Source organism: Engystomops pustulosus, chromosome 9 (genome assembly GCF_040894005.1).
Source record: "Engystomops pustulosus chromosome 9, aEngPut4.maternal, whole genome shotgun sequence".
NCBI lineage: Eukaryota > Metazoa > Chordata > Amphibia > Anura > Leptodactylidae > Engystomops > Engystomops pustulosus.
In genome coordinates this window covers 100,663,576-100,679,214 of record NC_092419.1, presented here as the reverse complement: position 1 = coordinate 100,679,214, position 15,639 = coordinate 100,663,576, and the positions used below count along the sequence as shown (strand labels likewise).

Sequence of the window (15,639 nt, the reverse complement as noted above, 5' to 3'; positions counted from 1 at the left end):
CCCGCATCGGCGCCAGCATGCATGCGACTGAAATCGGGGTGCGTGGCCGTCGGAAAACCCAACGGATTCGGAAAAAACGCGGTATTTTGAAGAAAAAAAAATGTGTCGCTTGACACGCGCTTACCTCCACCCAGCATAGGATGTTGAACTCCGATGGACTTCAGCGTAGCAGCGACACCTGGTGGACATTGGGCGCACTACCTCAGTGAATCGCCGAGAAAGTGCCGCTGGATCGCGACAGGACCGGGTAAGTAAATATGCCCCATTGTGTAGGTGGAGTATTACGTGGCAGCATATGTCAGTGTTTCAGTATCATCTCTGTCGTCAGGTCCCTCCGAGATGACGGCTACAATGAGGTACAACAGACGACCGACCTGCCCGGATGCATCAGTGGCCACTCATCTCCCGACTCCACCCGTCTCCAGACATAGGAAGAGCCGCAGCTTAGGAAACAAGTGGGTCCTCTGCTCCGTCACAGACTGTCACGTCTGATTATTATTATATTTCCTTGCTTCATATTTTCCAGAATTTATAATAGAATAATAGACCCAGAGGAAACAGAGTCCCGACCCTTCTGTGCTGAAGATCATATCAGACTGAAAGCCAACCCTGTATACAAAGCATCATCTACACTGCGTGTGATATATAATATATCCCCTGGATGGCCAGCAGTGCAGCCAGGACTATTATTATGTCCCATTAATGTCAGATATTTACTTGGACGATTTCTTCTGCATCTTAAAGACACGTTCCCATTTCAGCAAATTAATGTTGTTATTTTTTGAAACGTTATCCAATTTTCCAATATACTTTCTGTATCAACTCCTCACATGTTTCTAGATCTCTGCTTGCTGTCCTGCTATAGAAAGCTTCATTGTATATTTCCAGTGGCTAGAAATCTGACGATGGTCACACAGGTGCACGGCTTGTTATATCACACAGCTCTGATTACTCTCTGTGATACTAACGAGCCGTGCACCTGTGTGACCATGGTCAGATTCCTGTCCCCTGGAAGTAAACAATGAAGCTTTCTATAGAAGGACAGCAAGCAGAGGTCTAGAAAATTATGAGGAATTGATACAGAAAGTGTATTGTGTAATTTTTCATAATACAAATAACATTAATTTGCTAAAACGGGAACACCCCTCTAAGCCTCTACATATGTGCTGATGATCCTGGCGAGCCTGGGGTGCTCCTCTATACAGTTTTTTTTTTTGCCATGGTCCTTGCTAATGTTTGTCACCACAAGCTAACCAAATAGATTATACAACCCACATCCTGTATAGACCCCAAATTACTCAAATTACTGCAGATATAAGGGGACCATTACATGTAAAATTGCATTTAAGTAGGTAAAGACTTAAAATCTTAGGAGAGGACCCCTGCCTCTTCAATCGTTCACATGATCTAGTGCAGTTCCTTCCACTAGGGTCAAGTAAATGGAGTTGAGCTGCAATATCTACTGTTGATTGGATGACATTGGTGTGTAAGGCGTGGGACTTCCACTGATCTCACAGTAATGGCATATCCTAAGTATAGCTTAGCAATATTTTAATTTCAGAAAACTTCTTTATTTAAAACTAATTTATTTTTACTCCTGGATGGGTAAATGTATCCTATAAGTTGCTAGGTGCACAAATAACGTGTTTCAGAGCCTTTACCCTGTATAAAGTATATCTTCTTGTGGGCATCCTCCAGGCTGTGTCCTAGCAGTCAGGGGCCACAATGTGTAGTATGTGGTTGGGTCCCCCTTTAGATTTGATGACCGCAGCTTTGAGTTATACATTGACTTTTTGCTCATTTGCCACCTCATTCATGAACATGTGTGAAATGAATGGAATTTCTCTCCCGCTTCTCTCTCTCCTCATGTATCCAGCGTGATGTGTCAGTTCAGTGTTGTTGAAAGTAAGAGTGCCACATTTCCATCAGAGAAACAGCGCCACCTGCTGGACGACAGCGTCCTAGAGTCCCAGAGCCCCGCGAAGAACAATACTCAGACGGCAGTGTTTACCAATGGCATATCCATAGGTAAGTGACCCCTATTCTTCTGCCTCCTGGCTTCTCATTCCTGTTACATCCTACAGCTTGTCATCTCTTTTGTTGTTGATTTTTTATCATATTTGATATCTGACCGGTCGTCCCTGCTATATCTGCTATATATATATCATAGTATAGGAATGTACGGGGTGGCATAACTAGAAGCTGAAGGCCCCCGACTATAATGTATCGTCTATAGTAATAGTCTTCTCATATGGGAAAGTGACACCATAAGGGCCCCTAAACCCTCTTGGGCCCGGGTGTGACCGCAACCTCTGCACCCCCTCAAGTTACCCCCCTGAATGTACGGGGTGTGATGAGACAAAAGGCTCTTGTGTTATCTATCTGGCGAAGAGTTTAGGCAAGTCTTTTCAGATGTGTAAAATAAATCGTGTTGGCATACACCCCTGCATGGTACAGATCTGCTACCTAAAGGCAGTAACCAAAGGCTTTCATCGTTGTTGCAGTTCTCATCTGTTTCAATGGAGCAGGTCACACCTCGGTCCATCTCTGGAGGCATGTTCTCACACTGCTTTGCTCTTAAAAGGGTTGTCCAAGATTCAGAATATTTATGATACATGTATGCTGGAGTATAAAAATACTCACTGTCTCTGGTGCGCTACCATTATGCCAGCACAGAGTCTACAGTAGCGTTCGGAGGCTGCTGTGCGCAGGTGAATATCAGTGGTTTATTCATTTTATTCTTCACTGAAGACATATATCAAACATTTTCTGAACCAGCCTTTTGCTACACAGCCCCATTGTAAAATCTGAAGCGGGTTTCTGGTGTGATACTACAGCTGTCACAGATCTTACAGCAGTGTGAGGACATTCCTCCAGTCCACTTAGAGAAACTACAATCCTGGAATATAAATCCCTATTTCCTATTCTTAATGCCATTATCCCACACACTAAGGTATGGTTACACATCTCTCCAGGGACAATACCCAACACTGGCTGCAGAGAGCACAGAGCACAGCAGTACACTTGGAGAAGTTACAGTCCTGGAATATAAATCCAAATTTCACAGCCCTGCTGCTAATGAAAGCATACACAAACATAGGGACAATACCCTATACCAGTGATGGCGAACCTTTTAGAGCCAGAGTGCCCAAACTACAAGCAAAACTCAGTCATGTTGGCACTTTGTGACATGAAACTATTTAAGCAGTAACTTATTGATCCCTGCTGTATCACAGCTTTCAATTGTATTTCTATCCTGTGGACATAAATACAATAGAAGGAAGATGGAGAAATTTGGATTGTATCTTCCTTCCAGGGTCCCTTGAAAAGAAGGATCAGGGGACCCAGAGCAGGAGCTCCAACGATAATCCACCTTGCTCCTCCTGTAGTCCTGGCAGCCAAGGATGTGTCATTTTAAAATGGCACGTCCTTGCTGCCTTATACCACAGGAGGAAGCCTCGAGTCCTCTCTGGCAAACACTGTGCTGGGGTGAAGGTCTGGGTGCCCACAGAAAGGGCTCTGAGTGCCAACTCCGGCACCCGTGCCATAGGCTCGCCACCACTGCCCTATATTGAAAGTAGTAATGTACCACAGCAGCCACTCCTTTGTTACATATAACAGCCTGCTTGTTCTTTATATTTTTTTGATATTTGTCAAGGGCTCTAGGAGACATTCCCAGAGCCCGGAGAACTTCAACCACACCCGCTGCGTCCTCTGCCCCTCCCCACCCCTCTGACCCAAGCAGAAGACATTGGGGGGGGGCATAGTGCACATGTGCAGGTTCACTAGTGCCTGTGGTGGTTACTTTAAATAAATTCTCATAAAATATGCCCTAGGGGTCCCCTAAGCTTTTCTCACTTCACTTAACCCCCATCTGGTTCTTGCTCTCTGGTGTCATCAGTAGAGTAATACATAAGATAAATGGCTGAGCAATATCACTCCTGACTTTCTGTAAACATGCACACACACACACGGGCTGAGCTTACATGTCTATTTCCATCAGTTATATTAGGTCTATTACAGCTATTATTCTGACACTGGAGGTCACTTATAGTATTAAAGGAAACCTACTTTTAAAATCCATCATGAGACACTCATAGATCCGGGCACCAAAACTGTGGTAATTGTCTTATTTTTGTTATCCATGACCTCATTCCTTCCCAAATCAATTTTGCAATTAATGCTAATGAGCCTGAAGAGCTCCTGGGGGTGTTAACTGATCCCCTCTGTGCTGCAGCTTCACAGGCTGCTACACTGTCTCCCCCTCCCACTCCTCTTCCACATCTGCCTGATGTAATCCCACTGCAGAAAATTACATTTCAGCACATAGGAGGGGGGGGGGGGGGTTGGGGAAGTGCACTGTAACAGCCTGTGAATCTGCAGCAAGAAGGGGCTTCCCCCAGAGCCCTTCATGCTCATTAGCATAATTAAAAAAACGTTGATTTTAAAAGGAAGGAGGCCATAGATAAAAGCTATAAGAAGAAACCACAGTCGTGGTGTCTGGAGTAAGTGTCCCTGGTTTATCATGCTTGGTTCTGATGGTAAATTTCCATTAAGGGTTTTTTTCCATGACATAGATTTTGGTGATCCATACAATATATGATCAATATCAGATAAAAGGAGACCACAACTTACACTGCAACCAATAGATATGTTAGTAATCCACTATATCAGTGGTGGCGAACCTATGGCACGCGTGCCAGAGAGGGCACGCACAGCCCTCTCTGTGGGCACGCGTACCATCTTCCTGTTCCATTTCCCTGTTAATCACTGCAGCTCAGGCAATGCAGGAAAATCTGCCGCTTGCCGAGAGCTTCAGTGATCTCTCATACTGTAGTCTGCATCTGACCTGCTCTGTGCTCACAAGTGCTGCCTTAGGGTGAAGACACACATGGCGTTTTTGGGCCGTTTCTGGGCCGTTTTTACTAAGTGCGTTTTCAGATCGTTAAAAACCGCATGCGTTTTTGTCAGTTTTTCATTGCGCAATTTTGGGAAAACGGACAAAAACGCATGAGTTTTCAAAAAACGCATGCGTTTTTAAAAACCGGATGTGTTTTTTAACGCATGCGTTTTTAACGATCTGAAAACGCACTTAGTAAAAACGGCCCAAAAACGCCATGTGTGTCTTCACCCTTAGACACAGAGCAAGTCAGTGCCCGCCCCTCAACTCCCTCCCCCTCCTCCCCTGCAGCCGGGAACTCCGTGAGAATGAGGGCAGAACATCCGGAGCTTACACAACGCCCGGTGAGTACATGGAAGCAGCAGCTGTTCTGTGTGTGTTACACAGGCAGCAGGCAGCTTTGGGACACTAAACAACTACAGGTCCTTATTGTTTAGTGTCCCAAACTGCCCTGTATGACAGCTTCCCATGGTCACAAATCTACTGCCCCTGGCTGGATCCCTTGTTGCTGTGCCATGCTGCCAGTGATGCCAGGGTGCACTACACTGCCCTCACTGACAGCATGGCACAGGTGCCCCCCTCCAAATTGAATTCAACAATCCTTCATATTGCCCCTGATATTTGGTCACTGGATGGGGGTAGTGCTCCTCACTGGATGGGGGTAGTGCTCCTCACTGGATGGGGGTAGTGCTCCTCACTGGATGGGGGTAGTGCTCCTCACTGGATGGGGGTAGTGTCCCTCACTGGATGGGGGTAGTGTCCCTCACTGGATGGGGGTAGTGCTCCTCACTGGATGGGGGTAGTGTTCCTCACTGGATGGGGGTAGTGCTCCTCACTGGATGGGGGTAGTGCTCCTCACTGGATGGGGGTAGTGCTCCTCACTGGATGGGGGTAGTGCTCCTCACTGGATGGGGGTAGTGCTCCTCACTGGATGGGGGTAGTGCTCCTCACTGGATGGGGGTAGTGCTCCTCACTGGATGGGGGTAGTGCTCCTCACTGGATGGGGGTAGTGCTCCTCACTGGATGGGGGTAGTGCTCCTCACTGGATGGGGGTACTGCTCCTCACTGGATGGGGGTACTGCTCCTCACGGGATGGGGGTAGTGCTCCTCACGGGATGGAGGTAGTGATCCTCACTGGATGGGGGTAGTGCTCCTCAGTGGATGGGGGTAGTGCTCCTCAGTGGATGGGGGTAGTTCTCCTCAGTGGATGGGGGTAGTTCTCCTCAGTGGATGGGGGTAGTGTCCCTCACTGGATGGGGGTAGTTTCCCTCACTGGATGGGGGTAGTGCTCCTCACTGGATGGGGGTAGTGCTCCTCACTGGATGGGGGTAGTGATCCTCACTGGATGGGGGTAGTGTTCCTCACTGGATGGGGGTAGTGTTCCTCACTGGATGGGGGTAGTGTTCCTCACTGGATGGGGGTAGTGCTCCTCACTGGATGGGGGTAGTGTTCCTCACTGGATGGGGGTAGTGCTCCTCACTGGATGGGGGTAGTGCTCCTCACTGGATGGGGGTAGTGCTCCTCACTGGATGGGGGTAGTGCTCCTCACTAGATGGGGGTAGTGCTCCTCACTAGATGGGGGTAGTGCTCCTCACTAGATGGGGGTAGTGTCCCTCACTGTATTTGCTCCTGCTTAGTGATATTATTGGTGATATTGGTCTGTTTATTATCAGTATGGTGGTATTTATCATGTTGTAATGGTCATGATACTACTTTATTATATGTCCCTTATAGAGGGGGATTGTCGGTAATTATAGGCTCAATAGCCGGGTTGGCACTCTGCAATGATAGCGTAGACTTTGGTTTGCAGTTTGGGCACTTGGTCTCTAAAAGGTTCGCCATCAATGCACTATATGATGAGGAGATTCATCATGGACAGATGGAGAATAGCCACTACTATTGTTTTTAAGAAAGGGGGAGGATGCTGCCCCCCAGTGGCGTTTACAATGTTACCTAAGGGTGTGATGATAATATATGATACCATCACATGTTGATACCAAATGGTAGATGTGCATTCCGGTTTTCTACAGCTGTGTAACCTGCACCAGTCCGGCAGGATGAAGGTGGATTGTGTGTTACACTTCTTACATGTTCTCTATTCACAATTGTCATTTTGCCTAATAATAACTTGCATGTGGATTCATCTTTTTTATGTTATAGACCTGAACTTTGCCTCATAGTTGTGTGATCTCCCTCTCCCAGCTGCAGCTCTTTGCACCATATCGAATATTTTCTCCCCTGTTTGCACCTTCCTGCTAATTTATGGCCCTCTCCAAGAACACTTAGATCATGGCTGTCTGGAGTTGGGTGACCTCTACCTTTTCTTCTAATTATCAGCCATCATAGTCTGTCCTCACACTACTACACTGCATTAAACTGCTCCGCTGCCCCTCTGCCTAGAAACTGTAGCAGACTTGTGTTTGTATACTGCAACTGCAGAGAGCTAAGAGCACAGCAGTGTTAGGGCCCTTTCCCAATGCACTTGGAGAAGCTACAATCTTGGAATATAAATGCCATGTCACAGTCCTGCTGCTACTTTACAAGATACACAAAGATACGATCACACAGCAATGCAGGGACAATACCTGACACGGGCTGCAGTTATATGTATGATTAAAACACCCAATATGAGCTAAAATACAGATTGTATCCATGTTTCTGGCTGGTGTAAGACAGTAGGTAGGGTGCCACTACCACATGGGTGCAGCTGCCTGCGTATACTGACAGAGTGTGAATACCAGGGGATGACCACATATGAGAGCCAAGTACTTATCTGTGATATGAAAATGAACAGCGCCCTCATTGGACAGATGCTGCACTGCGCATGTTACATTACACAACTGGTGGCTCTGGTCCTGACCTCCCCAGGTAAAGGAGACAATATGTGACAACTTTTTTTCCTACTGCAGTAAAGATATCAGAGGTTATTTCCTGAAGACGGGGATCACTGGAGTGAGGGGCTGTTTTATGGGTCACATGCTGCTCTTAAGATGTGTTCACATAAATATTGTAACAAAAAAACTGAATCAATGAGCTTTCATATTATATTTTGTCGCTGTGATTTTCTTCTAGTTTTGACTTCTAAATACTGAAGGAACATACTGGTCAGAATACTGTCATGTGAATGAGGCCTTATGAAATAGTGTATATCATACTCTGCGTGTATATGAAACTCCTGATGATGGGAGTAGTTCCAGATGTAACATGTGAATGATGGGACCAGTGGTCAGACTGCGTTGTAATCATCTACATTGTCTGCTGGATACAATCCCACGTGATCTGCTGCATTATCTGTGTCATACAGCTGTGTATTACAATCGGGAGTAGTGAAGTAGAAGTGTATTGTATAATGGTCATGTTAGGACTGGATCAGTAATAAGTTCTGGTCCTGTGTTCTCTGTGTACAGGATACAGGATTGTATATGATGAGGAATGGACATGTAGTGATATTCTTCCTGTGTTTGTCTTGCAGGGAGCAGTGAGAGCTCAGAGTTCAGTGAGGAGGCGTCTTCTGTCCTAGACAGGTGAGTCTCATCTACTAGAAACACCTTATGGTAATGTGATGAGGTGGCAATGACGTCCTGAGCATACGATAGATGAGGAGCATGCTGTGACTGAGGAAACACTTTCACACAAAGGTCCCCAAAACTCAGAGATAAAAATATTTGGTCATGAATACTGGGGAACCAGTCTAGAAGAGAAGAGGCCGGATCACGCTGCATGAGGTCGCTGTCACCCCCCAGATTGTTCTCTGTGTTTTGTTGTGTTCAGTGTTTATTGTGCACTTATCCTTGTATCTCATCTCCATGACTTTTTTTTGTCTCTGTGGGTAACATGTGGGATTTAGACATCCACAGCTGTGGCAGATGGAAATGCCCATAAAACTAATCAATGAGGGAGAGCAGCTGAGATCTGCAAATGTAGCTTTATAGGATTGTGGCAGGATTTCTGAGTAACAATCAGAGTAAATTCTGACGGGACTCTTAGAAGAGACATAACCCCGCCCACTCACAGTGACTGACCTGATAACCCCGCCCATACACAGTGATTGACAGTGAGTCCTGATAACCCAGCCCACACAAGTGATTGACAGCGAGTTCTAATTACCACGCCCACACACAGTGATTGACAGTAAAACCAGATTACCCCACCCATACACAGTGATTGACAGTGAGAGACCAGATTACTCCACCCACACACAGTGATTGACAGTGAGAGACCGGATTACCCTGCCGACACACAGTGACTGACAGTGAATCTGGTCTCTCACTGTCAATCACTGTGTATGGGTGGGGTAATCTGGTCTCTCACTGTCAATCACTGTGTATGGGTGGGGTAATCTGGTCTCTCACTGTCAATCAGTGTATGGGTGGAGAAATTAGGACTCGCTGTCAGTCACTGTATGTGGGCGAGGTAGTCCTCTACGCCCACACACCGATTGACAGGGAGTCCTGATTTCTCACTGTGAGAGTTTTTGAATGGCCAGTACGCACTGTCAATCACTGTGTGTGGGTGGGGAAATCAGGAGTCCTCCTGTCAATCACTATATGCTGGTGGAGTAATGATGGACCTTCACTCATTCTCCAAGGAGTCCTTTTTTCTTTGTCTATATACTCAGAAATTTTGCTCCAGATCATATAAACCCTTAACACAGTTCAGCTTCTCTCCCTCTATCCCATCCTGATCTGGTTAACACACAGCATGTATCCCATCGCTCTGAGACATCCAGGTACATTATAAGCCAGGATCGAAGAAGTAGATCCTGAGCATTTCCTGCCGTTACAGTGTGCCAGTATATAATATAGGGACACACATCTGTGTATTTGTCCCTAGGAAGCGCTGATCCCTTGGGATCCCTTTAGGGTAATTTATTAATAAATAACTATATAATAACCCCTAAACCAAGACGCACACTTCACTGCCAACCAAGTCCGGCTGTAAAACTATCCAGCTCCTTAAGGGAAATCTGCCATCAAAATCCAAGATGATAAACCAGGGGCACTTCTTCATAGATCCAGGCACCGTGACTGTGGTAATCTTCTGATAAAATTATGCTAATAAGCCATAAGGACTACCCTAGCCCCCTAGTAATCTGGCTTGACAGGCTGTTACAATGTCTCACTTTCCCCCCTGTAGGAAGTGTGACTGCACCAGTGCAGATGAAGCATGACAGAGGGTGACACATGTAACAGCCTGTAAAGCCAGATCACACATGGGCTAGGGTAGCCTTTATGACTCATTAGCATAATTTTAAAGGTTTTTAGAAAGAAAGAAGACATTAATAACAAATAGAAGAATATTAGAACATTCACGGCGCGTGGATCTATGATAAAGTGTCCCTGGTTTATTATGCAGCATTTTGGTGGTAGATTTCCTTTAAGGGATCACTAACCCAAAAATATAAAATGGCTTAAATCAGCAATGAGGCAAGAAACTATGCAGCAAGGCAGATGGAGTTGCCCTCCATCTGGGGTAGGGCTTGGCCATAGACTGGTCTGTGTACCTGAACCATGGCATTGTATCCCTCCCATCATATTGGGTGTGCCTCGGGGTCAGCAGTGTAGTACTGTATATACATATAGCTGCATGTTACTTAGGTATGCTTTTTCTTGCACCATGCACGGTACTCGAACTCATGTTTAAATTTGCAAACAGGGGTCGTATGTATGCAACGCTGGGTCCCAACTGGAGGGTCCCGGTACGGAACTCTCCCAGGAGTCGAAGCTGTGTGTACAGGTACATATAGGTGGTGGGTCTATCCTCTTCAATCAGTAAAGACTTCATACAACAGGTGCAGCCATTCATGTTGCCTGAACCATTGTTTCACCAAAGACGGGCAGCGGCACAGGGCATCTTCAATCCTGTGTGTGACATTACACCTCTCCTCATAAACATTGCTTCAGCTGACAGAATGGCTGCCTCTGGGATGTGTAATCCTCTGGACCTCTCTATCACATTGCATGCTTGATTGCAGTACAAATCTATCAGAATCTGAACTTCTGTAGTAACACTATATTCTCTATATCTGCTAATCACCTTGCTATTATTTATATATTGTTTTATTCAGGGGCTTTGCACACATTGTATTCTGTGTATGAATCTACCCTTAGGTTGGCTTCTCATGAGTGTTTCTAGTCTCCTGTAGGACTAGTGTTATGTACTGTAGTCCTGCAGGGTCCCTACACAGTGTACAGTCCAGGAAATATAGACAACATATACTTGTTTGAAGACGACCTTCGTGATGTTAGTGGCTCACTTACAAGTCAAACATGTAAGCTGAGGGGGCAAACTCCCTGCTCTGTACTGGTGAAGGACAAAACCCCTGAAACAGCACTTCTACAGATAGGTTTGGCTAGTACTTTTCTTACCCTGATCTCCCTAGACTTCTGTGTCTTTTGGTGAGAAATAGTGGCAACCTGTATTAAAGGGCACAGGGGCCGTGTGTATCCAGATTATTCTGGGATCACAGTCACTACTCTTCATTACAGTGCTCAGAGTAGTCTGAGAATCTGGAAGTTATTATACTGAAATGAGGTGGTCACAAGGATCAGAGGAGCTGTGCAAGAAAAATATAAGAATGGGGCACCTGTTATTTTATTTATGCATCCGTGGTGAACCGGTGAGTTGCTATACAGCCTGTGCCCTACAACGACCCCACCCGGCTTGTATAGTCCTTATATTCTTGTGTGGAAACGGATGTTCCCTATCCCAGCCCGTCTGTCTGTCCTTATGTATATGGCAGTCAGTCCTTGTCCTGTGCGTTTTGTGCCAGACTATGTTGTCATACAAGTCTTGTCTTCCAGTGTTTGATCTTTTTACAAAATATAACGTTTATCAGAGATCTTCCGACCTGAAACATGTTGCTTGTGGTCGGCACTTAGCTCACATATATGGCAATAGCACATATGCAGATATTTGCTGCAGGAAATTGAAGTTTTATAATTCACTTTGAAAAATACTGTATTTCACAGCAGATTATGTGAATAAAATGCTCTGCAGTTACCCTGTGTCAAGATTGATATCACATGGGGGAATGTATCTTGAATAACTCTGCACCAGCGAGCAGGTACTTTTTATCTCAGGGTGATGTCACACCGAGGCGGGCCGCGGCCCGATCGCATCAGCGTTTCTATGGAAACGCCTGCAATCGGAAACTAGCGGGCGGTGTTTTGCGTTAATTTAATGCAAACCGCCGGCGGCTCGTTCCCGATCGTAGGTGTTTCCATAGACCCTTATCTAGACCACAATGTGTATCTATATATAAATATTGCTCAAAGAATAAAGGTAACACTTAAACAACACAATATAACTACAAGTAAATCAAACTTCTGTGAAATCAAACCGTCGACTTAGGAAGCCACACTGATTGACAATTTTACAGGCAATTAGCAAAACACACTCAAAAAAGGAGTGGTTCTGCAGGTAGGGACCACAGACCACTTCTCAGTACCACTGCTTTCTGGCTGCTTTTGAATGTTGGTGGTGCTTTCACACTGGTGATAGCAAGAGACTGACTCTACAACCCACACAAGTGGCTCAGGTCGTGCGTCTCATCTAGGATGGCACATGACAAAGATGTTTAGGTCCGTTCTCAGCACTGTGATCAGTCCATGAATCACGGACTGGCCACTGCCGCATGCAAGAGCCATTAGGGCACACACAACTGTATATTGGGCTGTGATATAGGCACATAAGTTGCTGGTAGCTCACAGACCCCATGGTCACTGTGTCTCCCCAAACTGTGACCGAGCCAGCCAGCTGCGCCACAAAATATAGAGCAGGTCCTATTTCTTCCATGATTGCGGCCAAACAGCTCCCTGTAGATGGCAAGGGAGAGCAGTGACGAAATTGCTGTTTACATGAGGCCTATGTTTTGGATTTTTGAGGCAGTTCAGTCCAGTGCTCAGTCTATGGGATCTGACCTGCACACAGGACAGTTTTGTAGGCTTTAATCTGTAAGTTCAGCAAAGACGCAGCCTGTGAGTGATAAAGTCAGGGGTATAAAGGTGCACATACTGTATGGCTGCATTCTTCTTTCCTCACAGTTTGTGATGTGACATTGGCTTACCACAATATCACTCCTCTTCAGTGTGAGCTGTGTATGAGGAGTTATGTTGGGTTTTCTCACAATCTGCCTCTTTCTGTGACTTGGAGGGGACATGGTGGTAACCAGTTTGCCCTGAGCATGGACTCTTCACCACTGTGCTCTGCCGAGTGCCCACCTGCTGCTTTAGTGGGTTTATATATGAGACCTCAATAAACCCCATTATAAATTGCTGGGGTCCACTGGTGTTCACAGCAGAGCATCTCATGCTTAGATACACAGGGACCAGTAATTGCTGGTAATTTGTCCCACTCTAATCAGGCAGAAGGCTGGTGACCCCTCTCCTCCTGTCACTGATGATCATGTTGTATGGTGTCTTATCTGTACTAAAGTGTTCAGGTGCAGCCTCCGCAGTGCACATGTATTCTGTTTTTTCTCTTCCAGTTCTACGCGCTCTGAACGTACCAGTGCCTGGATCCAGACCGGCGTGGCCAGGGGCCGGTGAGTATATGCCTCCCTCCTTATCACCAGTCGTCTCTAGTATTCAGGGAAAGTCCTACTTTACCAATTTTGACATCATGTACAGTACCATAATACACATCATCCACTGCATGTCATACTACGGGGCTAGGCTCCTATAAAATCTACATTGCAAGATCTTTGCATTTTATCAAAATCAGATATGTGCAGGCTGTCACTCCTGTCAATCATTTGTCGTGGAGCTCCAGTGACCAGTTTAGGGCGTAGTCCTGTTAAGCGGATTGAATGGGGCTAAGCTGTAAGACCATGCTCTGCCAGTATGCAATGTATGGCACTGTGTGCTCAAACAGCTGGAGGTCTGGGTGTCACCAATCTCATACTGGTCTTATATCCTAAGAACTGATTAAGAAGATCCTGTCATGCCCCTGTGACAATACTGCATACAATTTAGACTAATATGGACATATTCACCTGTCTAGCCCTTCAGACAATGAAGTGTTTTAGTCCATAAATTTACACCTCTCCTTACATATTGTGATTGGATATATCATGGTAAAGGGATATAAGACTTGTCTTTCTTCCCCCGGTACAGGCCGTCGGGAGCGTGCAGCTGCATTCTGGGAAGTTCATCTGGAGTTATTTCCATGGAGGGGCCGCTCAGAAGAAAAACTTTACTCAAAGAAGGGAAAAAGCCTACGGTAATAGTCTTATATGTAAACTAGTGGGAGTTCACACCACACTAGTTACTTCCATCAGATAAATTCCAAACTTTGCTTCAATGGTAGGCTGTCATGTATGTTACTGTATAGGAGCACTGAGAAAAATCTTCTATGATGTAGATACTTTTGTGTAAAAGTGCTTAAAGGGGTTTTCCCACGAAGGAAAGTTAGACCCTATTCAGGGAATAGGGTCTAACTTGCTGATCAGCGACTAGTGGTGAGACCCCCGCAGATCGTGAAAACGAGGGCCTAACTTTCCTTCATGGGAAAACCCCTTTAAGGAATTATACCTTTATTGGCTAACCAGAAAAAAATTTTTCCTGGCTAAGGCTATATTCACACGAACATATGGGGGACGTATATACGGCCGATATACGTCCCCCATGCGTTGCAATGGACTCACGGCGCCCAACGGGAGCGGTACGGTGCCCCGTAGAAAGATAGGACATGTCCATATATTTCTATGGAGAGGGGGGTGAGCTGCGCTCTCCCCCTCCTCTCCCCCTCCTCCTCTCCCCCGGCACTGCTGTGTGCATGTAGCCAGACAAGGTACTTCTACACTTTTCTTAACGTACTAGGAGTACTGTGATGATGATAATAATAATACTTCACCACATCCGCTATATCTCTGCATAATTTAATCTATACAGCCAGAGAAACTACCTTATTTATCAGGTGAATGTCCGCCTAGGATAGTCCCTGGTGCTTAACACAAACCAGGTTAAAGGGGTTGTCCACTTTCAACAAATAATTGATATGGCTTGAGTAAGGAAAAGTTATACAATTTTTCAATATACTTTCTGTATCAATTCCTCATGGTTTTCGAGAACTCCGCTTGCTGTCCTTCTATAGAAATCTTCTCTATTTGATTCCAATGGATAGAAATCTGTCCATGTGATAATAGCTCATGCACCTGCTTGACTTCTATAAAATGACAGAGTTCTCGAAAACCTTGAGGAATTTATACAGAAAGTATATTGAAAAATTGTAACTTTTTATTACACAAATAATATCAATTATTTACTGAAAGTAACAGTAACAATATTGCCTTGTAAAAAGCTGTTTAGAGACTTGAATGCATTGTTTGAAAATTTCCACTAGAGGGCATCACACATACAGACTAATAACTGGACTTGTAGTACTACAAGTTAGCCACAAGGTGGTGCCTGCAGTACATGACTATTATGTGTACAGTAACTGTATTCAGTAATAACCTGACAAATTTCCACCTCAGGGACCGCACAAGTACAATAGAGAGAGAGCGCTTCCACCTTTGTTTTATATTTTGGCCTTATTTCTAAATACTGCCGTCTTAGATTTAACTTTTTTTCAAAGTTGTGTTCCACTTTAACTTTCTTTTTTGTGTGTGTCAGCTTTCCTCGTGGACGCGGTATTGGGTGACACTTACAGGATCAACTCTTCTCTACTTTGGGGCCAAATCTTTAAGGGGAAATGAAAGAAAAAATGTGAGTGTTATTGCTATGTTTAGTTAGTTA

At 45.2% G+C, this 15,639-nt stretch overlaps 1 protein-coding gene and 1 long non-coding RNA gene across 8 annotated transcripts in view; one reads left to right on the top strand and one right to left on the bottom strand.

Annotated features, from left to right (window-relative positions):
• Positions 1-1,972, bottom strand: part of LOC140077529 (uncharacterized) — a 72,825-nt gene extending 70,853 nt beyond the window's left edge. The window contains exon 1 of the long non-coding RNA XR_011849793.1: positions 1,662-1,972. This is a non-coding gene — a long non-coding RNA (uncharacterized lncRNA). The remainder of the gene's footprint in view (positions 1-1,661) is intronic.
• Positions 1-15,639, top strand: part of RALGPS1 (Ral GEF with PH domain and SH3 binding motif 1) — a 254,050-nt gene that overhangs the window by 224,742 nt on the left and 13,669 nt on the right. For 4 of the 7 annotated variants that reach the window (XM_072124777.1, XM_072124774.1, XM_072124775.1 and 1 more), the window contains 7 exons: positions 329-455; positions 1,877-2,028; positions 8,373-8,424; positions 10,556-10,636; positions 13,389-13,445; positions 14,017-14,122; positions 15,517-15,609. In XM_072124777.1, the coding sequence (XP_071980878.1) occupies positions 329-455; positions 1,877-2,028; positions 8,373-8,424; positions 10,556-10,636; positions 13,389-13,445; positions 14,017-14,122; positions 15,517-15,609 (668 nt within the window). The remainder of the gene's footprint in view (positions 1-328; positions 456-1,876; positions 2,029-8,372; positions 8,425-10,555; positions 10,637-13,388; positions 13,446-14,016; positions 14,123-15,516; positions 15,610-15,639) is intronic. The other 3 variants (XM_072124778.1, XM_072124779.1, XM_072124780.1) reach the window with 3 other exon arrangements.